Source organism: Drosophila nasuta, chromosome 2L (assembly GCF_023558535.2).
Source record: "Drosophila nasuta strain 15112-1781.00 chromosome 2L, ASM2355853v1, whole genome shotgun sequence".
Taxonomy (NCBI): domain Eukaryota; kingdom Metazoa; phylum Arthropoda; class Insecta; order Diptera; family Drosophilidae; genus Drosophila; species Drosophila nasuta.
Window position 1 is genome coordinate 21,601,000 of NC_083455.1, and position 27,890 is coordinate 21,628,889.

The 27,890-nt window shown below is 37.5% G+C and overlaps 1 protein-coding gene and 1 long non-coding RNA gene across 3 annotated transcripts in view; one reads left to right on the forward strand and one right to left on the reverse strand.

Annotated features, from left to right (window-relative positions):
* The window catches only part of LOC132796491 (S phase cyclin A-associated protein in the endoplasmic reticulum), a 34,842-nt gene extending 25,923 nt beyond the window's left edge, over positions 1-8,919 (forward strand). For both annotated transcript variants that reach the window (XM_060807680.1, XM_060807688.1), the window contains exons 8-12: positions 3,386-3,531; positions 3,668-3,760; positions 4,651-4,742; positions 7,799-8,125; positions 8,189-8,919. In XM_060807680.1, the coding sequence (XP_060663663.1) occupies positions 3,386-3,531; positions 3,668-3,760; positions 4,651-4,742; positions 7,799-8,125; positions 8,189-8,350 (820 nt within the window). In that variant the 3' untranslated portion in view covers positions 8,351-8,919. The remainder of the gene's footprint in view (positions 1-3,385; positions 3,532-3,667; positions 3,761-4,650; positions 4,743-7,798; positions 8,126-8,188) is intronic.
* On the reverse strand, positions 1-26,667 carry LOC132796559 (uncharacterized). Its single transcript, XR_009633572.1, has 3 exons — positions 26,643-26,667; positions 11,907-11,969; positions 1-81 (listed from the first exon to the last, which is right to left on the reverse strand). It is a non-coding gene; the product is annotated as an uncharacterized LOC132796559 (long non-coding RNA).
* Between the last annotated feature and the right edge of the window lie 1,223 nt (positions 26,668-27,890).

Sequence of the window (27,890 nt, forward strand, 5' to 3'; positions counted from 1 at the left end):
TGCAAGTGTCGCTGTTTTGTTTATTAATCAATTGAGTTTTCTTCTCTCTCTTTTTTTTGTTAGCGGTGTGAAGAAATCCAGCTGAAAAATAAAAAAATAAATAGAGTAAAAAAAATGGAGTGCAATAAAATAGAGAGCAACAACTTAGTTAAGTAGCGTGTGCATTTGACACTTGTTAAAATATTTGCGCCTGTCTGCAACACACACACACACACACACACACACGCGTGCTGGCACAACACTTGAGATCCTTGATGGTCCTGGCGGGGTTGTTGGCAACGCCCGTCGACTGTCGCGTATTTAGCGAACGTGTTTTCACAACTAACAAGGTTGTTAATTTCGTTGTTGTTGTTACAGCAGTAGCTGCCACTGTTGTTGTTGTTTTTGTTGTTGCTGTTGCACGTCGTCCTTTTGCGGCACTATTTTTATTTTATTTCAAGCTTTGCACACCAAATGCCTTTTCACACCCGGCCGAAATGCTCATGTCCTGTGCCCTGGGTCTCGTATTTTATTATATACTCTAGCTGCCATTATGATTCCATTCGCTTTTAGTTAAAGAAAGTAATTCTAATGTGGAAGTACTTTGGTTGGAATGCAAAACTACTTTTATAAAGATTTGAATCGGAAGTGTCTCTTCTATAAATCTATATCAAAGATCATTCAAGATAACATTAAAATATATTTTATAAAAACTTTGTAAATAGATAAAGTATGAATATGTAACTGCAATTCTAAATGAAAAATATAATTAGTGTAATGAAACCAGGACTTCGAGGACTTGTGGAAAATCTTTTGATATAAACTGTATTTTGACTAACAAGTATTCATTGATGTTGAACAAATCACATCTAATTCACTCATTAGGTTCCATCAAAAAACTAGTGCTTCATTCTTTGCTTTCACTTTTGTAGTTCATTCTTTAATAATTCCTTAAAAAACTAATACTTCCCTTAATTATTTCTTTTCAATACTTCATGCTTTGATTACTTATTTTTTATGATTATCACTGCTAGTGTATGTAATATTCGTTCTGTTGCTGGTCAAGTTTTGCGCTCGTATTTTATTTTTATTTTGACGCCATCGTTGATGTCGCCGCTGCTGCTGCTGTTGCTGTTGCTGCCACTAGTGTTGCTGTTGCTGTTTATTTTACGGGCAGTGACGATTATGTGTGGCTGGCCAGTATGGGAGCCGGGCAATGTGCGGAATATGTGGCCAAGGCAAAAGGGAATAGAGCAAGGATGAGTTAGAGATGGAGGGCGACGGCAGGGGTTAAAGGAAACCTCAGCCACATCCGATACTCGTCGTCGTCGTCGTCGGCGTTGGCCATTTTGTGTTTGGATTGATGCGCCCCGGCGATGCGAACTAAATACTTTGCACAAGCGATGTCCACGCCGACCACGAGGACGATGGCGAGATGGCGAGGACACATGACAAACGATGACAGGCCAAGGGCTGAGAGCAGCGGGGGAGTGGAGCAGGAATAAGAGGGAAAGAGTCTGCTGTTGACTGGGTAAAAGCATCCTTCACACAGCTTTGTGCTTGTTGGTTTAAGAAAATTATTAAGGATATTTTTGTGGTGCTGATGAGTTTGCCGAGTACTTTTTCGGATGGAACGTTGACTGACCAAGCAACGGCCGGGGGGTGGACCCCAAAGCAAACATCATGTGGGTGACGATGCTCTCGAGTGCGAGTGTGTGCGAGTGTATGCTAGAGTGTCTGTATGTGTGTGTGCGTGTGTGTCTGGTTAAGTGTGCGGCCAGCGTTGCAAGCACAAATAGCAAAACAGGAAGCTCAAGTATGTTTACAGTTGACAACGCCAGAGGAGTTCATTCCCCTTCCTCCCCAAAGTTGAGCCCAATCGCAACGCAACGCAATCGCAGCTTCAGATTCGAGTTTTGGGAGTCGCATCCAAAGCACGTAGCAGGCAACAAGCAAAGGGGGGCAGCGGGCGCCTTTTGTTTGCCTCTACGATGTCCAAGTGGACGACGCACAGTTTGTGTGTGTGAGTTTGAGTAATGGACGCTTTTATTTGAGCTCCACATGCGCACACACACTCCACACTCCACACGTTGCAGCTTGAAGTAGAGCGGCCCCAAAGTCTGTGTCAAAAGGGGTCAAATGCTATATATCCTTTGCTGAACTTATAGCTCTTGTTGTTGTTGTTGTTGTTGTCGGCCATATTTGTTTGCTTTGGCAACGTTTTTGGCTTCATTATTATTTTCGTTCGTTTTTCGAACATTGTCATGGCGTATCAATCACTCATACGACGCGTACGCCACAGCAGGATACTCTGGGTCGATTGCTTGATGAATTCTGCACTTAAATAGTATAAATTTGTATGCCATTCATTTGATATGATGAGTGAGTGTGAGTGGCGATTGCAAATCAACGATTGCTCTCTTTACACAATTGTGTCTCGGTTTGTTGTAATTGATGATGATTTGTTTATTCTGTGTTACCCATTTATTATGATAAATCACGAATTGCAAAAGCCACTCGACCAGAATCAGACTCTCTCTCAGTGTTAATGCTCCTTTCGATTCGTTGTCTCGTCTCGTTTCGTATCTGTGTTTGATTTTGATATTTTTAGTGTTTGTAATCAACAAAGCTCTAATTGAACGTAAGCACAACATGCGAGTGAAATATTTGCACAACAACAAAAATAATGTGAGAATTATCCTCTTCATCCCATCCCTCTTTTTTGTGTGAGCTCTTCAATGCATGCCATGTCACAGACAGACGTCAGTTCTTTAGTGTTCAGTGTTTTCAATGTCGTTCTGTGCGGTATTTGCTTACAAACATTTAGCAACATTTTATGCGAATGCCAGCTAATCGCTTTTTGCATTTTGAGCACGTTTAATGCCAAACGCGTGACTCTGATTACCATATGCAAGATCTACGAATACGAACACCAATATTAGTATTAGCATTGAAAATCCCTCTGCAATTGTTCACACTTCTCGTCGATAAGTGTGCCACAATTCAAATTCAAATAGCTATCACAAATTTTAGAGAAAAAATGTGTTTATTTTTTCATAATTTATGATTGCCATTCATTGATTATCTACTACTATTATTTGTGTCACTTTTAGGCACAATCAAACTGAAGAATAATTTTTGGATGAACAAGAAATATTATTTTCTATCTATAATCTAACTAACTTTCTGTGTATAAAGTGAAATATCTTCTATGAAAGTCTAATATATAAAATTGTATTTTAATAAAACCATTTTGTACATTTAATCCCATTTTGCATTCCAGCTTGGACAATATATTTAAATACTTTATTCATGTGTAGTTTTCTACTTTTCCTTTAAGAATTGGAAAATAACTCCCCTATAATTTATATCCTGCTAATTAACATCCTTTTCTCACTCTTTGCAGCTATGCGGTGATCACAGGATTGATTGGCATGCTATCGCGTCGTTGCATGAAAGTGCGCGAGTCCATTGAGCAGAACCAAAGCGTCATGTTGAGCCTGCTGACCACGTTGGGTTTCCTCACCCGCTTCATTGATGCCTGTCCGCCAGGTGAGTCACAAAGTCACAAGGCGGCTTAAACACAGACACAAAAAAAGTCGCACCTCTGCTTTGGGTAAACAGGACTTCTAATTGATGCTTCCTCTCTTCTTTTTTTTTCGTTTGTTCGTTCATTCGTTGCCTACAGGTCCTGCTGATCCCACACGTTTGCTGAGTACTGCCAAATCGACAGAGCTCTTTGGCACCGTCTCAATGCTCGCTGGCTGTGTGGTGCCCATTGGTAAGTTAACATTTACATCCATTGAATGTGATACTAAACCGAATCACAATTTGAAATCAGTATCGTTGCCGACCAAACAGTAGCCGGACATCTGCTTTGACTTTTCTCGAGGTGCTAATTGCAGTTTCTCTGCGCAGGCTACATGCGTTTTACTCCCTGGCGGAAATTAATCTTTGAGCTCTTTTTTTTTATTTTTGCTGTTGTAAACTTTATGCTACTTTTTGTTGTATCAGTATTGAATGCATACCCTGTACTGCTAGCTTCTAAAAAAGGAGTGTCTGGTAGTAGCAAACATTTTGTGATTTTGTGAAGGTGAATTTCAGAAATAATGCATAACTAGACACTCGACTTAGATAAGATTGATTCCTCATCAGAAGAGCGTAATTTCAAATTGGACTGAGGTAAAAGAAAACTCTTTAAGTGTATTTTGTCAGAGATGTTGTGGGGAATTTTGTCGACGCTTCGGTCTTTTGAAACCACATTTCTGAACTCATGCTTAAGAGTAAAATTGTGAATATATTTCATATGGACTAAAGACCAAGACGATATTTCTTGTATGTTATATATTTAAACAAACTAAATAAACAAGTATTCAAAAGATGTTAGTTTAGACTCTCTATTATTATCGGAAGCAATAAAATAATTTCAATTTCTTGCATGAAGTATTCATTTGCCCCGTTAATTAGTAGTTACAGGGTGCTTTCGTAGTCGAGTAGAGTCGCCTGTCATAATCTCGGTTTGTTTCTTTTTGTGTAGCGCATAGTGCACAGTGCATACTCAATACCAGCTTCAATATCCGTTTAGCGGTTGCTGCCACCTCGTCTACTATTTTACCGTGCTGCATTTGCCTCAGCTTCTAACTCATCTTGTTCTTTCATCTTTCATTGCAGGTGAATGCATTCCGTCGCGCACGACCGCATTGGCGGCATCGACTTTTAATCTTTACGTGTCGCTGGCTTCGGTGGATGTGAACACTTTTCAGGTGAGTTGTCAAGCTAAGCTATTCTACCTCCCCGTCCACTTCTACTTTCTTGCTAACTTTACTCCCCTGTCACGTGAAGTGGGCAAACGCTTAAACAAATCACAAAGTCAGCCGTTGAAAATTTCATTAGGTTGTCGCTCGTTTGCGTTTTTTTTTCGTTTTCGTTTTTGTCGTTTTATTTGTTGCGTTCTTCTGTTGTTTTTGTTGCGTTTTCTTTGCTCTGCACTTGTGAAGTTTGTCGCACGTGAAATCGCATGAGAAAATTGAAAGAAAAAGCCAACCACCAACCCGACTTTCGACTATATAGACTATAGGCAAAAGTTCGAATTCAGTTTGAAATGTTTAGGCGAAAAGTTGTCGCCGTTTTGCGGATTTGGCATCGAATACAGAGTTGGAAGTGTGGAGAGTGAAGTGATGGCTAAATTTGCATATTGGCAAATATTCTGACTGCCTGTCAGATGTCATCAGGTGAAAGCTAGTTGAGAGGACTGAAGGAGCGGGGGCGGGGTTGATTTGTGGGGGTGACATTTGCACAAAACAGGCAACGCCAAATGACAAACAACATCAGCGCCATTGAACCGCAATGGCGGCGTTGCTGACATTTGGTTAACTTGGCGGATCGCTTGAGCAGTTGCCAATGTGGTTTACGAGTAGAGAGGAGAGTGGCGAGAGGGTGGGGTGGGGGTGTGGAGAGTGTTGCGCAAATATTTTGACACTTTAGTTTTGGGGGCATGTCGCAAGAACACACGCGCATTCCTCTGGCTTCCTCTGTGGCATTTGAAATATGCAGTGCGCAGGTTGCAAGATGAAACGGCATAGCAAAGTAGTGAATGATGGTTTGATTGACTGACTGACTGACTGAGTGAGAGACTGACTGCTTGGTTGGTTGGTTGGTTGTATGATTGCCTGATTGCCTTGTCTACATTTCATTTCCTGCTGCGTTGTGTCAATATTTGTGCCCCAGCTTCAAGTCGTCTACGCAACTTCGCTTCGTCTCTGTCTCAACTCGCAATTCATTCTCTTTCGCCTCCCTTCGCTTCTCTTTTACTCTTGGCGTGCCCCGCAACGCACTTGACAAACTAATTTGTTGCGCAAACTTTGCCGAGGCACAGAGCCATTTCATGGATTAGACCGAAAGTTAAGCAAAAACTTGCCAGCCAGCCAAACAGTTTATTTGTTTTAAATTACCACAAAAATAGATAAAGCCAGCCCAAAGCAAAACGCCTCAGCTGCTGCTGTCTAAAAAATATGTATAACTATGGCTGGCAAATAATTTGATTTGGTTTTAATCAGTGAAAGATACACACGCACACACACACCGCAGTGAGCAACTCAAGTGGTGGTGGTGATGCTGGTTGCTGCTGCTGCCTCGCAAATATTGACTTTGTAAAATGAAATTTTCAAGTTTAACCCAAGCACAAGGCACATCATTCGGCAGCACACCCAAACACACACACCAACACACATACATTCACGCACACACACTCAAATGCACAGCCGAGCGCGTCCTGTTGGCAGACTGATTGTTTTTTGAAGGATGCCGCGTCATCGCATCGCATCGCGAGCATCGCATCGCTTGTTCTCTGAGCCATGCACAAATCCTCTCTCATATCCTGCCTCTGCCTACTGCTCCTGCTTTTGGCTCCTGCTTTTGGCTCCTGTCTAATGCCGCCTCCCGCTGCCTGCCAACCAGCCAGGCACGTCAATTGTTTGGCTAAATATTTACTCAATGCTCGTACAAGTTGCCAGTTTCAGTTTTGGTTTTTTTTCCTTTTCTGTTTTTATTTTTTTTGTGTGGATTTAGAATTACAACTGCCCTGGCACTGCAACGAGGGTAGCTTTAGATGCAATGCAACTCGTACTCGTGTCGAAATAAAAAGGGGTATCTTAATTACTTTGTAGTCAAACTTAAAAGTGCGTAAGATTAGCATAAAGTTAAAGTCTGTGTGAGTCAGCCTACTTAGCAATGATGCTGTGTAGAATAATTGTCAGTAATAATAATATAATCACGAGTCGAAGGCCCCAGCAGCCAGTACTCTCTTCTCTATTTAAATGTAGTATTAAATACTTGATTTAATATAATAAATAAATAATAAATATAATCAATACCGATGCCTATTTTTAGCAAAAATCTAAATTCATATTTGATTGCTTTTTTAATTGAAGAAATTTATTAGTACTGTTTGAAGTATACGTTTAGTATGTACTGTTATATCTCGCTTAACGGCCTTTTCGTTTAGCAACATGTTAACTTAATAATAATTTCATATTTTCTTGATTTTACAGTTAAGGAAATGTTGACATTTAAGAGTTTTCTCTATTCTGCCAAATCTCGCTTAGCGGCCGCTTTTTTTTGTCATCATTTTCACTTAATTGTCATATATCGAAACAAAAACCAAAAAAATAGCATAGAAAATTGCTTAGCTGATACTTCATTCATATTTACTTTCCAAATATTTCGAACAAGAACATTTTTTACAAAAAATGGCATCGATTAACTTAGATTTCTTTCTATTTCTTATAGCAGATCCCATCTGACCTTGTTAAGCGAACTAAAGTCTATACATTTTGTTTTTCTTTTACTATAATTTTTATTAATTTCCTATCATTCTTCTCTAGGGTATCGCGCAGTCTTTGTAACTCTTTTATTTATTTTGGGCTTTCTGTTTTTTCTGTTTTGGCCTTCGTCGGTTGCCGCACGGCTGCCAATGCAAACAAATTAGAAGCGAGAGCTCATTGTCCGTCGCAGTTCGTCCTGTGCCGTTCCGCTATGCAAATAAATGTATACCCCACACATACATCCACACATTCGATGTACACACGCACAACAAACAATTGAGCACTTCACTTCCTGCTCTAAACAAGTGCCACTCTTTGATATTTGCTTTGACTTAATTAAAACATTTGCACAGTGATTCCACAATTTTCTCTCTATTTTTTGTTTGTTTCTGTGTTTTGTTTAGTTGTTTCTGTTTTCTCTACGCTTCAAGTGTTGCCAATTAAATGACGCTATACCCTTTCTCTATACTCGTATATCTACCATATTTGTCCCACAGGAGGTGCTATCCGTTGAGGGTCCGTTGTCGCTCAAACTGTTGGATGTGATGACCATATTATTGAATTATAGCGTTGGTCAAACCAACGATGCAAAGAGTGGCGAGCGATCGACAATGTTGATCGATTTGATAGCATCGATCGCATTCTTTAGCATCAACAATCGACGGCATCAGGATCTGCTCATATCGGAACAGTTTGCGGTGATCTTTAAGAGTCTGGCCAAGCTTCCGACCGAATTCCACCCAGTGATTTATCCATTTTTGGTCACCATATGCTACAACAATGCCCCAGCCAGGCAGGTCATATCACGCGACTTTGATCTAGGGGTGAGTACACATCGAAGTACTTTTAAGCTACTCAAAACACACAATCTGTCTGATCTCGTTCAGTTCCTTGATGAATACAGCAAATCGGATGCTGCGAAACGCAATCGTTTGATTCAAATGATGCACAACAACAACAGTGGCAACAACAGCAGCAACAACAACAAGAATAATGGCAATAAGAACAATGGCAATAATCAACAGCAACAGCCACAGAACAAGGCCTGATTTCTCCCAGTGTGTGACTCTATCTCGCTCTCCCTACACAAAAGTGATATTATTTTCAAAGAAAATCAAAAAAAACAAACAAAACTCGAAACATTCGCAAGTGAAATTTGCTTAGGAATGCTGAATGAAAAATGATTTATAATATTTTTACAAATAATTTATAATCAACAACCAACCCAGATACTTATATATTCGGTCATAGTATATATATTTCTTATGCTAGAATTAACGCCTCATATATATATCAACAACAAATCTCAACACGCTCACAAATCACATTCAACAACAACAAATCATCAACTCGCATAGTTTTATCACAATCATCATCATAATGTATATTAGTTTTGTTGTGGCAAAGTATTAACACATTCATTCAAGTATCTCTATTTAATCACGCAAAATACTCTAAACTTTTGCTTTATCATTTTTCGATTAACTTATTTCACGCAATGAAGTATTTTCTCATATCGTATTTTCCTTTTTGTACCAGCTAATAATTTATGTAAGGCAAGCTAATGTAGTTCTTTATTTTTTTTAGAGACTTCTGTCCAATCCATTTCTATTAATAATATACAAAAATAAAGAATTATGAGAGAAAATTAAACAAATTTTGCATTATTAACTGGGAAAGATGTCAAATCGCTGAAACTGATTTTTGACTCAAACAGAAGCTGCAACTCTTGAAATGTAGCTTTTAAATGCCTTGCAAATTGCATATGTAAGTCTGCAATACCAGTAACCTGTCGATGTGGTGTATGATATTTTTGGTTTAGTGTCTGTGCATCAAAATTGTTTTGGATGAGGTCATTGTTTCTTTTAGCTTTCAAACTTCATTTTATTTCAAAGTTTATACCCCAAAATAAGAATAAGACTTGTTTTTGCTGCTTGATGAATTTATATAAAATGATGATTAGCATAGAAAACATAATTTATTTTAATTCAGAATTTATTTCACAAGAAAAAGCATAGCATAGCTGTGTTAAGCTTTAACAAGAATAGTTTCATATTTATCCGAAAACGATTACGAGCCTAATTAAAAAGGTTAACTGACCTTTATTATTGTAAATTTTTATTGAATACAGAAAAGTATTACAAAATATACAACAACTCAGGAAGTTTCTCTTTTATAATTTTTTAAAAATTCTCATCGAATTTTTGAAATTAAAAAAATGAATTTCATGTTGACGACTGACCAAATTTAATGTCGAAATATTAAACTTACAAAAAGCTCATCGATTTCAATCCATTCAAGGTAGTTAATTGTTTAACATCTGGTTAGTTACAATATCCACTTCACTAGAAAAGCAAAAACCAACTCCACCTTCAAAACAATCATGTAATATTTTCGTATTTCAACCTGTGCCAGCCAGCCAGCCGGTCTGTATTTTACGTTTGAAGTGTTGCAAACAATGGCCAAGCAATGTTTGCAATTTCTTTTGGGGCACACAAATTAAAAACGACAATAATAATGTGCCTTAGCAATTTGTGGGCGTGTCCGGGGTAGCCAGGATGTGAGTGTACAACACAAGGATGTCAGGCAAACAAAAAAACACACAGAGAACAGAAATAAAACTCATCAGACGACGACGACGACAGTCCTCACGGGTGACGAGTTGTGACGAGTCGCGTCTTTTGTCTTTTGGACTCTCTGCTCTCTGGCGTGGGCGGTGGGCGTGTGCGTTGAGCTGTCCATTGTCTCATTGTCCACGTCGTTGCACCTAGCCTGAATCATGTCACACGACGAGAGGGAAGGAGAGGAGAGGAGAGCAACGAATGCTGCAAGTGCAAAAAAGGGAGAAGTCGAGAACAACACCGACCGAGACGACATCTAATTTCTTTGGACATTGTACGTGTGGGTTTTTTAATGCTGCCATATGCACAACCCCTGCAGAGGGGGTTGGCGAATTCTAAGCGAAATTGAAAGGCGGCTGCGAATAATACGAAGTAATATACTCGCGATAATACAAGTAAAAAGCCTCAAGAAAAGGACCTCTACTCTCTGGCGACAGATTGAAGTCACTCAACCTGAAATGAAATGCGACAGCGGCTGAACAGTTGCACAATCAAACATCAACAGCAATGACATCAATCGCTGGCGGTCGGGCATATTTCCTATGCCAAGAGACTTGCGACAAGGCCAAACAAATTAATCAACTCGATTTTATCGAAAGCAAAATAATGAGTAATAGAGGTGCTGCAATTGTAATAAATTTGTGGAACATATTAAAAAATGGTCGTAAATTATTTTAGAATTATTTTGTGGTGCGATAAAAGCATTTAAAAATTGGTATAAGTATTTCAGCTTATTATTGACTTTCAACTTATTATTGAAAAATTCTTTTTCTATTGCCAAACAAAGCAGACTATTTAAAATTTAAATGCTGTAAAGCTTTTACTTTTTATTTTAATACTATTGCAAAGTTGCTATTAATTCTAATCTATCGATGAGCATAGAATATTTTTGTATAGTAAAAATAGCAGTTCATAATTATTTTAAATAAACTGATTTATATGAAATTCTTTGAAAATTATTTCATATATAGTTAAGCTAAATGAAAAGCTTTTACTACTTATTTCTTCACAATTGCATTATTATTGATTATATAGAGCATTTAGCTAGTCGGGGTTGAGTGTTTATCTATTACTTTTCTGTTGATACACATTATTTTTAATTTGTAGCGCAAAATCAATGAACAAATTGGTGTTAGCAGAAGCCAAGTGCTTGACGGGTCTTTTGTTGGTCCCATCAAGGGAATGAGTCTCGATCGGGGAGCGGTGGAGTGGGAAAGAGTATGTGAGTGCTTAATATACGTATACATATTACAGTAGAGAGGGGGGTGTAGGCAAATGACAGTGCGTCAAACAACCCTTTCGAGCTTTGGATCCATAAAACCATAATTGCTATGTATAGTAGATGCGGTCGCTGGCTTTGCCTCTAATTGTTAGGCACAATAACAGCAACAAAAACAACAAGAATAACAAATATATATATAGAACAGTAGAGAGAGTGACTAAGCAGACGACAGTTCAGCGAGTAAGTCAATATATCACAAAATACCAATTTGGGCCGCGTTGGCTCCTCAATCAAAATTATGACAATACAACAATAGACAACAGCAACACCAACAGCAACAGCAACAACAATTAGAACAACCCCTCTGGGAGCTGCGTTTTGTGTAGATTAGTTAAGCGTAGGCGAATGCCAATTAAAATGAAAAAGTGCCGGACGAACATTGCGTGCAATGGACGCATAAGGTTTCAGCTTTACGACTGGGGTTCGCTTGGGCTAGGGTTTGGGTTTGGGTTTGGGTTTGGTCAGTCCAAGTTTCAAGTCAATTCCTTCCTTCTGTTCAGCTTTAAGCCACAAAGTTAATTGCAACTTAAAGAGGAGCACAACAAACTGATTTCAAGGTGTGGCCGACGAACAAACAACAACAGTTAAGCAAACAATTTTCGAATTTCGCGCCTTTTCCGCATGTCCAGGGAAAAAAGCGTACAGAAATAATGAAATGTTGACCAAAGCAAAAGGTAAAACAAGAGAATATAGCAGACTTACCATTTATACTTTTTCCTTTTTGGTATAATTCACAAACTGTGGTATTTTTATGGGAAAGAAATTCTGAAATGAAAATCAAGTTTAGAATTGTTAAGGAGTCTTTTCATATTTGTATATTATAAAATATTACTAAAGGTTACTCAAATTTATATTTCTAGCAATCAATTAAAAATGATATTAAAAATAATTAATTGTAAGAGAGTTTTTTCATATTTCTTCAAATTAATATTTCTAGCAAATGTCTAAAAAAGGGTCTAAAAATAGTTGCAATTAAAATCCCATTTAAATCAGACTCAAACGCTTTGCTGACAAAGTGAATACGCTCGCAGCAAGGATATTCAAAAGTGAAAGTTGGCGGTTCATTTAGCTCTGTGTATACATTTTTTTTACGATTTTGGCTTTTCAGTTTTGTTTGCTGCGCTGCGCTTGGCCCAAAATATACAAGATGGCCCAGAGACTGGGTCTATTTGAGGTCGCTGCTGTTCAGTTTTGCTGGCAACAAAACTGTCCGTCTGTCGGTTGTGCTGGACTTCCGGCCAGGATACGCTTCTAATTTGTTTACAAGCGACGAGGACGGAGGTCCATTCCGTTGACGTGCACGGCGCACATTATGCGCGATGCACGGCCTCTGATAAGCAGCTGGACACTAAAGTCCTGGGGGTGGCCCAACCAACAAACACACAGCACGCATTCAGCCATCAAAGTGTGGACTGCGACTGTGACTGCGACTCCGATTCCCACTTGAATTGCCAAGCAAGTGACTTTCTGGCGTTCTGTAAAAGCCGAACAATGATTGCGTGTATGGGCAACGCTGCTTTGCTGCTTTGCTGCTTTACTGCTAGCTGATGACCTTACGATGACACCCAGCTGATTATAAAGAAATACTCGTATCCTTTGGCTCCATCTCTATGCTTAGGGGTTGCGTGTGCTGCTCAAATTCAGCGGAAATGTTTGCAACAAACGTTAAATTATGTAACTAACACACACACATGACGGACTGAAACTGCCACAGAAACTAAAAATGATCCTGCCTAGCGTTGTGTTTGTGTTTGTGTCCTGAGCCCATTGAAAATCAGCGAACCGCAGTTGGCTAAGCTTCTGTTCATGTCCCTGCCCATGTCCAAGTCCTTTAAGCGGCTTTACCCAAATGCGGCTGCTCATTTGCACGTGAATCGCAAGAGACAAAGCGAGAGTGAAAGAGAGAGAAGGAACCACTGAAAGAGAGAGAGGGGGCAACGAAGCGTCAAGGCTTACCATGGTTTGCACCACGCGACCCTGTCTGTGTGTGTGCAACTATTTGTGCCCGAATCCATTCGCGGGGCTTTGCTTTCAGCTGCAAATTTATGGCCACATAAATAACACAACAGTGAAAAACCAGTGGCAGCAGCCGTAGCCACAGTCGAAGCCCGAAGCGGCAGTAAAGCCAACTGATAAAATGCATATAAACACAACTATACGAATATTTCAATACACTGCGAAAGGAAGTTGCCTATAAACGTTGCGAGAAAATTAGTATTTTATTGAACAAGAATAGAAAATTGCTAATTATTATAAATTTCAATTCTTTCTCTTGAATAGGACAGAATAATCAAATTAATGGAAAACTAAATAAAAATAGAAATTCTCTAAAATTAATTTAAACTTAACAGAATATTAAAATTATTATTTTAAAAACAAAATTAGATAAAAATAAGAATTTGTTAAGAATATTTCTTTACCAAATATTACAAATAAACATAATATTAAACTTGAATTTCAATAAAAAAATTAAAAAAAACTATAACCTTTTGTTGAGCAAGTTAATTAAATAATATATACTAAATTATAATAATTTCAATGCCGAGTCCCACTTTTCCCTTTAGTTCTTAAAACATTTACTTCATAACAAAGTGAACTACTTTTATGTAAATATATTTAATTGTACACTTTTTACACAAAGTATCTTATTAAATTAACCAACGACTGTTGTCACATTCATTTGTGACCTCATTTGCATTGAATTATGCCCAATTCGCGTAGTGTATTTTAGTCATAAAATAAAAACCTGATGCCATTTCTTTATTTCATATGCATATTTATAGCTTAAATAAATAACAAATAATATGGCTATAAATTTGGGCACGCTCTTTGTTTTAATAATAACTAGTCAGAATTGTAAGCTCAAGCGTAATGCAGAAGAGAAGTGACGCGGAGACGAGGAGAGCAGAGAATGCGGCCACTAAAGCGTTTATTTGTTCATTTGAAAGATATTAAATATGCATAAATAATGAAAATGTACTAGTGCAAATGGTGTATGATGGACACAGAAATACCCAGTGGTATTATTAAAATAATTGCTGTAGAAAGTATGCGAATAGATAAACAAAAATTGTAATTAACAGATAGCTCAACAAAGATTGAAAATTCTTTAGCGACTTTTAAAAATTATTCTGTTCTAACTTCTGCAGAACATATACTGAAATTGGAACGATACAAAGAAATAATTATTGTACACTTCAATAGTTTCTATATTACTAGGGTATAGCAAATCAAATCAACAAATGGTTTAACACAATGTTTGCCGATGCCAAAGAACAAACTAATAAACTAACAAAACGGCTGCCTGACCCAGACGATGCTTCATTCAGTTAGCTTGGCTTTCGTCTGTTTTGTCTGGTTTTTTGTTGAGCTGGGGGCTCGATTGGGGTTTTTCTAGACATATACATAAATCAATGCCATGTGGTCGCTCAGTCTCTTGACTTTTTTTCTGCAGAACTTTATCTCTGAAAACAAATTGCTGACGCGATAAGGACACTGATAAGAGCATTTGGAAATTTCAGTTTGTGGCAGCCACAAAATTGTTGTAACGAAAACTATTTATCGCCGCGTCATGCACTCGATGAATATTGCAGTTGAATTAAAGGCATGTAAGTGGTTAATTAATCGCGTTGCCAACGAGATACTAAACTACTAAATCATAGCATATGTTTTTGCGCCGCAGACCCCTTCACTTCCCCCTCCATTCCCTCCTCTCTCCAGCCAGTTTTAGATAAGATACTGAAGTCTGCTGTCGCATTTGTTATTCACTTCGATTCACTGGCCAACAAAATGCATCATGAAATATTCAGAGTACCAAAAAGAATTTCCATTCAACATTTTCATTTATGTTTTTCGTTATTTTTTTTTTGGTATGTTTTTATTATTATTATTTGTTGCTGGTGGGCAAAAAGAGCGTTGACAGCTTTTTTTGTTCACAATTGCAGAAACGACCAAAAGCCATAAGAATCGTTTGCATTTATTTGAGTACCCGTACGAATACTCGTCTTCGTCTTCACTTCGCTTCTCGTTTTCGTCCTTGTTCTCTTCCTTGCATGCGAGTATTCGTATTCAAATCATCTACTTACTTATATCCACGTTTCAAGGCATTCAATTTTCATATTCGACTATGGTACAACTTTCGTATCTCTGCAAATATTTTCCTGCCTCTGTGTGTGTGTGTGGTTGTATGTTGTGGTATGGTGAGGAGTGTGTGTGCGGGTGTGAGTGTGTGTGTCGGTGTACACATATTGCATAAATTATTAATGCCAACTTTTATTTTTTACATATTTCGAAGACAGTTGGCAGTCGACAAATACATACACACTCGCACATACATACTCAGCCACACTCACACACACACACTCACACTTGCACACACGATTGCGGAGATGAAGAGATATAGACAGTCAGACGAGTCAGTCATATTTGCGTGTTTGCATTTAATCATCGAAAACGTTGCAGGCGTTCTACTGCCACGCCCCCGCCCACTCCACACCGCAACGCACAACACACGCCCACACCCCCACCCCCTTTGGTATCTTTTGTCCCGCTCTTTGCTGTCAGACCATTATTTGCATTTGCATAACATTTTTGTTTTTTGCCAGCATATTTATTTTTTTTTGCAATTTCATTTCAATACCCTAGATGTTGTATGTGGAATACGCTGAGCTAAAAATACCCTGTAAGAAAGCTACAGTCGAGTTTGCTCAACTAAGACACTTAGTGAGGCGTTTTATGTTATAATGTGCTGAGTGTAACTTTGTGAACAGAATACATAATAAAAGTGTAGCAATAATTTCAAACTTTGCAAACACATTTACGAAAACAATAACTTAAAGGTTTTTGCAATCCAATACAATTTATATTGAATAATTATAAATATCTAAAACATTCCCAAAGTTCCATAAACTCTACAACAAACTAGTGTAAATAATTTGAGTTTAATTTAATATAATAAGAGTCTCTTGTACATTTTCACAGCGAATAAAAATAGTTCAGTGTTCTACATTTTCTATTAAAACTATTTTCAGGTAAAAATGTCAAAATTCTTGTTCTACATAGGAACGGATGACCCATAAAAAACTTAGTCAAGAACTAAAGAGAAATATATCCATATTAGTTTGCTGCACCATCACGTGTCTGAATTTGAAACTTGCAAAATTGGTTCAATAATTTTGTGGCACAAATTTCAAGCTGGTTGACTGCTTTCAGCTTCTGCATGTCAGCTAATAATGAAGCTTATCAGTACAACTAGTCGTATACTTTATGTGTACTATATGCAGCAATCGCAAGCGGTGTGCTGGCCATCAATAATAATAATGATATTGAGAGATTGAGTGGCAACAGTTGCAGCACAGCTGCTCAAACAACAGACAACTCTGTCAATTAGTTATCATGTTCGGTGTCAGCACGTTTTTGATTTTGATTTAATTTTAGGGGACACTCGACTCGTCGAGTTTGCCATTTACTACATAGCATAGATAGATAGATAGATATGTTATGTTATGTTGTATGTGTGTGCGGCACGATTAGATCTAGTTGGAACTGTGAACGCATATCAAATATGCTGACCGAAAAACAGTTGAATAATCATAGTCAATGGAATTCTGACCGTAGTTTCTATCTGTTTACTCGTATTTGTGTGGGGCTGACAGGCAATCCACAATCATTCTCTGCATGTCCTGACAAATTGCATCAAATTTGCGTGTTTATAAAAAATTAAAAAATCTCTGCTCGGGCAAAGACCACGCCTTCGCATCTCCATTCAACGTCAACGTAGTTCCAGCCATATTTTGATTAAACTTGGCTTTTACAATGTTGCCGCATTGTTGATGCCCCATTGTTGTTATTGTTTTTGCTCCTGTTATTGTTGTTTTTTGCTGCGCAGAGCGAACACATTTGAAATTTGAATTCGCATTCGCATTTTCACAGTTCTTTTTGTACCCACTAACTAAATGCAAAAAGAGGGAATTTAGTTTCAAGGAAAAGTAATAATAACAATAATAAAAATAAAAATAAAAATAATAATAATAATAATAATAATAATAATAATAATAATAATAATAATAATAATAATAATAATAATAATAATAATAATAATAATAATAATAATAATAATAATAATAATAATAATAATAATAATAATAATAATAATAATAATAATAATAATAATAATAATAATAATAATAATAATAATAATAATAATAATAATAATAATAATAATAATAATAATAATAATAATAATAATAATAATAATAATAATAATAATATAATAATAATAATAATATAATAATAATAATAATAATAATAATAATAATATTAATATAATAATAATAATAATATATATATAATATATATAATAATAATAATAATAATAATATATATATATATATATATATATATATATATATATATATAATATATATATATAATAATATATATATATATATATAATAATATATATATATATATATATATATATATATATATATATAATAATAATAATAATACAAATAACATATATTATATATATATATATGTGTATGTATATATTCCTAATATACAAAAAAAAAAATAAAATCGACTACAGATATAATATCTTTATCTATTATGGGATGTTCCTACCAATTTTTGGCTTATGTAGATTCTTGTTTTTATTTGTTAAATATATGTAATGAATTTTATTAACTCATTTTAATATTTAATTAAAAGTTTTTTAGCTTGCCCATGTTTTTCAGGTTAGTTTCACTTAATGAAAGTAATTATAAGATACTTTTATTTTAATGCCCGTCGCACTACAAAGTATTTTACCATCGAGTTGAGCCTGCGACTTTTATTTCTTGTGTTGTTTTCTTTCCTCGTGTGTGTTTTTTTTTGTCATGTTTGTTATATGCTGTTGCCATTTGCTTTTATTGCATATTTGCATTTTGCATTGTTATTGGCCGTCGCTGTGGATTGTTGCTGTTGGTGTGGGCGTGGCAGCTGCGACGATGGGCGAGGCAGGGAGGGGGCGTAAAATGCGAGCACGGTCCGTTGGCTATTTGCATTTTTGCGGCCAACTGAAGTATGTGTGTGTAACTCTATGTGTGTGTGAGTGTGTGGTGGGAATGAGTTCGTAGGAAAAAACTGTGAAAATGGCATTGGAGAGAGAAATGCGCTCGTACTTTGTTGTTGTTGCCCCTCATCTTTGTTTATTTAAAGCTGCCGCTATCCAATGCAAGTTGCATTCTCTTTTTACGTTCTTGTTCAAATGTTGTCTCTCTCTATCTCATTCTCTCCATCTCTTTTGTTTGTGCACATTTTTTTGGTTGCACATTTGTTTGTTGCGACTTCTTTTGGGCTTTGTGTGGCATTCATTTATTATTATTATCTGTCGTGCTTTTGTTGCGTCTTTTTTTGTTTGGTCTTTCTCGCTCTCTCTCTCTCTGTTTTCAACTATTTTGCATATGGCATAATGATTGCAAGTGATTTTGCAACATTAACGTGAGGCAAGTACATTAAAAATGCATAAAGCGCGTTTGGGTCATGCAACATACAAAATTCAGGGCCGCCAAAAATTGACGAAGTTGCAGCTGCAAATGCATAAATAATCCTGCATACAAATCCATTTGGCAAGCAAATAAAAAGCGACTTGTTTGCGATGATCTAGCGGAATAATTGACTACTAAGAGATACCCTGTTTGTAAGGTTGTAGAAATAGTGAGTAGAAATTCTAGTAAACAACCTATGTTGAGAAGTTTTATTAAATATAAAGCTTTTGGTAGTTATCCTATAAGCCAACCATTTGTGTAAACGAAGAAAATACTGAATTTTCTGAAGTTGAACTCGATGAAATAATAAATATGTTATTAATGTAAGAATTAGAAGATTCATCTAAGTTTCAAAAGATAAACAAATGTAATTAGCTTCTTTTCGTTTATGGATTTCAAATAATGAAGTCAGTCTTTCATCGTATATAGAAGTTGTAGAATATAAGTAAAGAATATATATATATAATGTGCTTTCATATACTCCAACCTTTTGGTGCATGTAATATTTATAAAGTGAATGGGGATGGGGCACATCAAGTTGTAAGCCTTTGTTGGTTGAGGCATCAAAGCTAAAGCCATTTTAATCAGTTATACGTTGAGCTTAAGCGATTTGCCGCTGCTGCTCGCGTATTTTGCGGTGCATTTGAAATGTCCAAGCAAACTGTCAACGTGGTGATAACAGCGTGACGCAACTGACACTGCTGACGGTCGCCCACCGAGCATCAGAGGAATTTACCGAGCTGAGCTGTCAACACTGCATGCAAATCCCCTTTTGACACTTGACCAGTTGAAGGTGGTCAACTGCTCCGCCACCTTCTCCACCACTTTGCAACCTCCAACGCTTTGCTGCAAGTGCAGCTCATCTCATTTGCTTTATGGCATCGTGGCGTGTCATAATTTGTAATCCTTGAACGCCCGCCGCTGTCGCCAGTTTAATTTTCACACCTTTGGTGCTCTACGCTGCTGCTATGTCCAAAGTCAAAAATGCCTGACACACGTCCAGAGCAGGCCAGGGCTTAAATGGCTTTAGTTGGCCAGCAGTTGGATAACTGGACAATGGTTCAACTGGCCAACCACTTGAGCCCAGAGAGAGAGCGTATGGTACAAAAACACTTTACGCTCATTACCAAATTGTAATTATTTCGAGTTGAACTTCCTCTGGATTTGTGCTGGACAATAAAATAATCTGCAGATGGAACTGGATAAGAATTCAGTTGCTGATGGATTGCAAATTTCAAACTCTAAGGATTATTATTATAAAATTTAAAAAGTTTATAACTAAAAATGCAGAGTCAATTTAAATAAATAAGAAATTAAATATCTATTCTGAAAAAATTTCTTTCTTTCCAATATAAAGCGAAAAAATATACTAATTCATATTTGAAGTAAATTCAAAATTATCATCAATGGAAATGCTGACTTCCTTTATATTAACCCGAATATATGAATATGATTTACAAAAATTGTAGTAAATCAGGAATAAAAATTTCAAATGAAAAAGTTTATATAATTTCGAAATTTCTAATTCCACATATGTCTCAAAATTAATTTGTGTGTATTGCTGACTCTATTTTAAGATTTTAGTTTTATAATTGTAAATAATTTTAATAAATCTGAATTCAAGTTTATAATTTTAAGCATTGTTGAAATTTATAACTTGAACATTTGTCTCTTGAAGTAAATTTAAAATTGGCATCAAAAGAATTTTGTGAAGATAGTAATACAATTTAATTCATTTTATATGCATTAAGAAGTTTTACTTTAAGTATAAGCAAATACTACAATAATCTTGCAACAATTTCGTAAATTCCAATTTTTGAAATTGCAATTTCAACATTTTAGCTGTATTCAGTTTCTTTGACGATTTTGTAATGACAAATAAGATTTGAACTAATCTCATTCTCCCGCTGTTGAGTTGCAGCCAATGTCGCTCACCCTTTATAGTACATAGTTCTCTTTTGAGTTCCATTATTCATTCAATTTCAAATGCCAAGTGCTGCCAAGTCTCTCCTCCTCTGCCGTCTCTCTCTTCTCTTCGTCTTGCATCTCCTTTCAATGGCAACTAGCAACTGGCAACTGGTTGTCCGTTTTTCGAGCCTGGCGCTCGCCATCAAGTTGGCGTGTTTATGGGCCAAGCGGCACAATTAACATGTCGCGGCTTTTAGCGTCTGCCGCGCGGCTGCTGTTGTAGCTGCTGCTGCTGTTGCTGTTGCTGTTGCAACTTGGTCGTCGTCTCCCACTTGAATAGCAGCGACGTCAGCAGCAGCAGCAGCGTCATCAGCTTGCACAAAATGACATATGAGGCGCATAATTGAAACTTCAAAGGAGACGGGGCGCAGCCGGGGCATAAATTAGGCGGCTGATCGCTCGGTGCCAAGGTGAGCCGAGAGCAAAGATGATGATGACAACAGAGATGGCAATATAACAGAGAGAGAGAGAGAGGGAGCATTCAAAGTTGTTGTAGACGATGATGAAGAGCAAGTTGCAAGGCGCTGTCTGGAAGACATCGCGTTGTATTCTGTGACTCGTCGTCGAGCCATTATTCCATTAGCGTCGTGTGGCAGCTTCCCGCCCTTCCTCCCTTCGCCAGTCAACCGTATGGGACTGCCCATATTACCCATCAAATACGCCCCCTTGTCACGTTGCGCCCTTCCATTAACAGAACATTGACGAGCAAGAGAGAGAACTACAAAATACAACAACTACATATAGATCCCACTCCTCAACGCGAGTTTGTTGTTTCAACATGAGAATCAATAAAAATCCGCGTGTGCGGCAGATCAGTCTGCGGATCGTTTGAGCATCTTTAAGTTTACTCAACCTAATCTCGCTCTCTCTCTTTCTATCTCCCTCCTTCTCTTTCAGACGGCCAAGTTCAAGACAGCGCAGTAAATGAGAAATGTTGCCTCATTGTCGGCATTTGTGTTTTGCGACGATTTCCATATTTTACGCCATAAATTAAACACTTGAACCCAAGGGCAGGGGAATACTTTATATTTTGTATTTTCTACTCCACAGTGTTCCACATCCACTTAAGAAATATTTTCACTTGTAAGTGGCGTTTTGAAAAACCAAATGTGAAATGAAAATTGAAATGTAACTGCAAGTAAAAAGCGCAGCTGTGCTCGATAAGGAAATGAGCATTTTGTCTGCAAGTTCCGTTTAATCAGCGGAAATCAAAACCAAGATATTTCGGGGTCTACATGCGGATCTGTGGGAAACTCGGCTGGAAAATCAAAGCTGAAAGCAGAATGAGCTCAAAAGCGATGCGTTTCAGACACGCAACAAATCCGACATTTACCCGTTTCTCTGATTTCGATTGCCCAGAGCCACACACCATATAAAGACACCTTCAGCAACAGCAACAGAGCAACAGCAAGAGAATTCCACATTGCTACTGGTACATGACATGACATAAACGTGGACTGGACAAAGAGAAGACGACCAAAGCATCGCCAGACACGCCAATGGCAACAAAGTCAATAGCCAGACAAATGAAAAGCTCAGAGTTTGAAAGCAAGACAGCCAGAAAATGGCAGCTTCAACTGCAAAAAGAATTCAACAGACAACTAGCAGATACTGCAACACAAAAAGAGTTGCACAAACACAAAGAATAGTTACAAATCTAGTTTATAGCAACTGAAAGGAAAAATAGTTAAGCGCAAAATAAAGAACGGAGCCGTAAAATAGCGAATATTATTAGTGTTTGCAAATACTTTAAATATTATGGATCAGCGAGTGAATAAAAAAAGATGATATATAGAATTGCTGTTTGTGAATACTGCAGATATAAGCGGAAACATAATTAAGTGAAGAATAAATAAAGGAAACTTATATTGAAATATTATGGAATACTGTGAGAAAAATTGTTTGAGTCAGGAATTAAGAAAGAAGAAATATAGATTTTATATAAATATAAGGCGATACATAATTAAGCGAAGTATAAATAGAAGAAACTTTTAATTGAAAATATGAATAATATTTGATAAACGTGGGCGAGGGAAATGAAAGAAAAATAACGAAAAAGTATTTGAGAACACTTCACCAAAAAATAAATAAGGCAAAGGTAAAATTGATATTTTAAATAGAATGTAATATATTTGTAATATTTATAAATAATAGTGAATTTTCCACAGAATTCTCATATTAATGGATGCGTAAATCGAGAGCTTACTATCCTTAAAAATTGTATTTAATACTTATGATAATTTTTGGAACGTCAATGCTACTAATAAGTGTTTAAGAAGATAAAGTTTTTATAAGTAGCATTTGAGTACACTTGAAATATAGATATCCCACAGGAAACACAATTGAGCGAAGTATAAAGAAAGAATATGTAAAATTAAAAAATAATATTAGTAATAATTAAGAATAGTTGAAATAATATGTTAATATATTGAAATTCGAATGCTGAACAAACGCTTAGAGGTAGAGACTAATTTATACTATTGATAATGATAATTTTCACAAAAGTTGTATATAAAATTGATGTTGTTCTATCGACTGCCAATGCTAATAAAAAGTATATAAGAAGATAACCTTTTTGAAAAGTGGACACATTACATAAATTTGGTTTTTACATAGTTCTCTCTTGCGTTCTTAAAGAGCATAAAACGTCTCATTCCGCACGAATGGCTGAGCTGAAGGAGCCCAAAGGAAGTCGAATGGAAGTCAAAAGGAGCCAAGGAGGAAAGGAGTTAAAGGCGCAAAAGGAAATCCAAGCGAAGCGTAAACATTTTACACTTTTGTGTTGTGCCATGAATGCGACGCCATTTCAATGTGTGGGCGATGACGATGAAGGACTTTGGCATGAGGCTGAGCTTAAGAAAAGAAGCAGACGAATTCGAATGTCTGAGCTTTCGGAGCCCCGAAGCCAAAAGGACGCTTTATGCCATTGTGTCCAAGCAAGCACATGAGTATGTGTGAATATAGCTACATATACATATACACATATATATCATACGATGGGTGTGCGGGGAGACTCGTAAAATCATTTGAGCTATGCGCATGGCTGAAGCTACAAATTTCATAAATTTGATGCAGTGGCGATAGGCCAGCAAAAATTGAAACTAAAACGATGCGAATGAGTGCCTGAATAAATGAGTGAATGAATGAATGAATGAATGAATGAATGAATGCGAGAGCTGCAAACGAAAATGCACTCGTTTCACTTTCTTATCGCGAATGTGTCGCGCAATTTGTCATAAATTCGCCAAGTTATAGGCGAAACCCTCGTAAAGCCCATGAAATATGTGTGTGGCGACCAAAAGGAAATTTTTGCAAGTTGTTGTTACTGCTGTTGTTGTTGTTGTTGTTGCTTAGATAGCGACTAAGTGCGGCTGCATCCTTGCCACGTCGTAAGCCAAAATGTAAATGTAAGGCAAGCAACACCTAGCAAACCAATCCACGCCGCACTACACCTATTCTCCTCAGCTCCCCAGCTCCTCCGCTTAGTTGCCACGCCCACCACGCAAAACATTTGCATTAATCATGTTTGCATTGCATTATGCAGCACAGCATACAGAAACATGCCTTCTTCCCTTTCTGCCTCTCTCTCTCCCTCTTGCCTACGAGTTAAGTGCTGTTCCACACGCCCCTCGCCACGCCCCCTCCTATGAGACACAAACAACGGCAGATGCTCTGCTGAAAATATGGGCATGGCTTTAGCCCCAAAACACAAACACTAACACACACTCGCTCGCTGTTGAGAGACTCATGCATAAATATTTTTGCATAAACAAAAGTGTTGAAAATGCAATTTGCCAAGCCGCCTGCCCAAATGAGGAGCAGGAGGGGAAAAAGGTTGGAGAGGAGGCAAGGGAAGAGCATAGATATGGTGCGTCGCTTAGTGCGAGGTCAAACCAACAATGGGGCATAGAAACCTAAAGCAGAAGTTACCAGCTTAATAACTAAAACTGTGCTGAAACTAACGATTATTTTTGCTACTCTGCAAAATTGAGAAATCCTCAAAGCAAAGCTTTATTTGGTAAATGGACTCTACTATAAATACATATCTATGAGTTGGCTTTAAAATTGAAATTGATATCTCAGAAAAGTCAAGACTTTTAGATGTTAATGTTATTCTAGAAAGCTTTTCATTTTGTGCTCTAAATGAAATCTAAAAGGAAGTGAAATGAAACATTCAAGTAACTACGATAAATCGGTAATATTTGGGTTTTTTGCATATATATTTTGGGATATGAATTAAGTTGACCATGACTTGAATACTCAAGATGATAAATAAAATGAATATAATAAACCAATAAGACAAATGTGTTAAATATTAACTATAAATATAAATAGTGAAACCAAATGAAAACTATGTTTAATTCTCTTTAAATTATACATAAAAAGTTTAAACATATTTAGTTGAAGACAAAAAACGAACTGCTTAGAAAGAGTAAATTATAGTTTTTGACCCAGCTACAACAGACAGCACAAGAGGGCGGCCTATGTGGCGTATGCGTGTTGTGAGCGCGCTCGCTGAAGGCACATTATGTATACGCACAGACGAACAGTTAGAATGAGAAGTAAAGGGGGGAGGGGAAGAGAGACAACAACATAAAGGAATGAGCGACACACAGGACACATTTATATGGCAAACTGTTTTTAATGCTTTTAATGCGCCAAAGTGTTGTTTCATTTTCATTATTTGCACAAGCTGCCACACATTTAAATGCCAGTCCCCAGTAACCAACCAACCGCCGAACCAACGAACCAACCAGCAGTGGAAGGTCCTCGCACTCGTACTCTCTCTCATCCTCGCGCTCTGCTTTCGTCCTGACTGCCAACCCATTCTGTATGCAGCTGTTGAGCTATAATCATAATTTCATAAAGCACATTTTCACAAAAGCTTTCAGCACCCTAAACTGCATTGTAATTACAGCGTCGGCCAGCGTAGGGACTGTGGCAAAGGCTGGAGAGCAGGGAGCAGTGTGCGGGGAGCAGAGAGCGGGAGAACAGAAGTATTCAACGAGCGCGCACATTTCGTTGTCGCCAGTCAAGGCGAAAGGATAACGATAACCAACATGTTGGCTGTTGTTGGTTGGTTTCGCCCGCTCGATAGGTTGGACTCTTTGCTCACCGAGAAGGGGTTGAAGAGGGGGTGATGAGGGGGCTGTGGGGAGCTTACAACTGTGCAGCAATTGCCGTTGTTGTTGTTGTTGCTGTTGTTGTTGGGGCTTTCGTTCGCATTCGCCGAGTGTTGCGTGTTGATTTCAACGCATAAATATTGCAAAAGGTTCAAACAAAATGGCGTCGACGCGCAATAAATACCGTTACTACTCCGCGTAAAATACAAATATGCTGTTCTCTGTGTGTGTGCGTATGTGTGATTGTGTGTGTGTTTATAGTGTGTCTCTACAGCACATTTTGTATGGCGTGCTGTAATAAAAGTGAATTTATGCAATATTTCTGCGCCTTTGTGCAAATATCATTTGTAATTCAACAACAACAACATCAATGACATCAAGAACAACAAAGTGTAAAACAACAACAATAACAACAAGTAGCTGATAAAATGTCCTGCCGTTTGTTATGCTAATGAGGACCAAAAAAGGCGTAAGTGTTCAAAGTGCCAAAAGCTGACGGAATTCAGCCAAAATATTGCCAACCAGAAACAGTCGCGTTGCGTTCATTGTCGATTGCCAATTAAATAATAATTAACACTTTGCATGAATTTAAATGTTTAAATATTGTCGACATAAAAAAGAGTTGAGCTTCAAAGAGAATATACTGATTAAAGAAGAAGTCTACTTTATAAAATACATTTTGACTTTCGAATGGAAAGAGAATTTAAACTTGACAAACAGTTAAATTAAATTTGATTTGAATTATTTTTAAGCCTTACTTGCTCAATTTTGTTTTCAATATTTTTCCCATTAAATATATTAAATTTCAGAAGACTTACCCGAACGTTCACTCCACATTTGAAGGGGTATTTATCTGCAAACAAAAATATAATTCTTTTTAAAGTGATTGATTTATCAACTCGCATTTATCTGAATGCTACATAAACATATAGTGCCAATGTGTAATTACGATTATAAGAGACTAAGCTCTATACTTGTGACTAGAAACAGCTGCCAACTGTTTGCCAGGCTCCACAGGTAAAACAACTCATCAGCCAAGGTGCCAAGACAAAGTTTCTCCGCAAAAATATTTAGAGAGAGAGAAAATCTCAAAAAACAAGCTGGTGTCGGTCTGGTCCAAGGAACGTGAAGGTGAACAACAACGGAACCGCAGCGCACCAAACACAGTCTCAGTCTGTGTCTGTGTCTGTGTCTGTGACTGTGTTTTGGCCATCAGTCAGTCAGTTGGCCATCAGTTGGCACAACAATGAGCTGGCCACAAGGTATCAGTCCCGCATTGCCCTGCGGTGGTTTTTATCCACAGCAAATGAAACAAACCGCTTACAAGTGGTACAAAAAGCCTCGCGTTTGCTTGAGAGGCGTCGCAACGGAGCAGGAGGAAGAGGAGAGCAGAAGTGTGATACAAGTGGCCAGAGGCCTACAAATATCATTTCAGGCTGTGCACAATTTCATGCGGGTTGTGTTGAGCTTGACTGAGCTTCACTGCGGCAAAGACGAAAGCTGAGGTTGCGAGTTGCGACTTGGGTTTTGGGTTGGGGTTTTCTCGGCTCGACTCGGCTCAAGTGCCAATGCTTTTCCGTCTTGGCTAACGGAAATCCATTAGGTTTGACGTTGCAGTTTGCATTTGTGTGAGATTTCCGTTTGACATGGCTGGAAACCAAAAACGCAACTCCCTCTCTTCCCAAAATTCCCCCCCAACTTAAAACCGCAAGTTGTCGCCGAGTCGGAGACTCGATACGTCTCCTAGTCACAGTCCCTTTGTGTAATCGTTTATGAGAGTGTTGTTGTGTTCGCAATCAAGCGAACGTTTTGCATATGTTCCAGCTCCACGTTCAGTTTATGCGTTTCGATTAGCATAAATCAAATCTATGGCACGTATTTCGTTATATAAAACAAAAACTAAAAATACAAAAACTAACATTTGTACTACAAATAGAGGAACTGCTTTAGAAACACCTTTCGCCAAAATAAAGAAAAAAAAATTAACGAAAATAAAACATGAGACCGAAACCAGACTTGAGACCCAGAGACAGTAAACAGCAAAAGCAACAGCAACAGCAACTGAG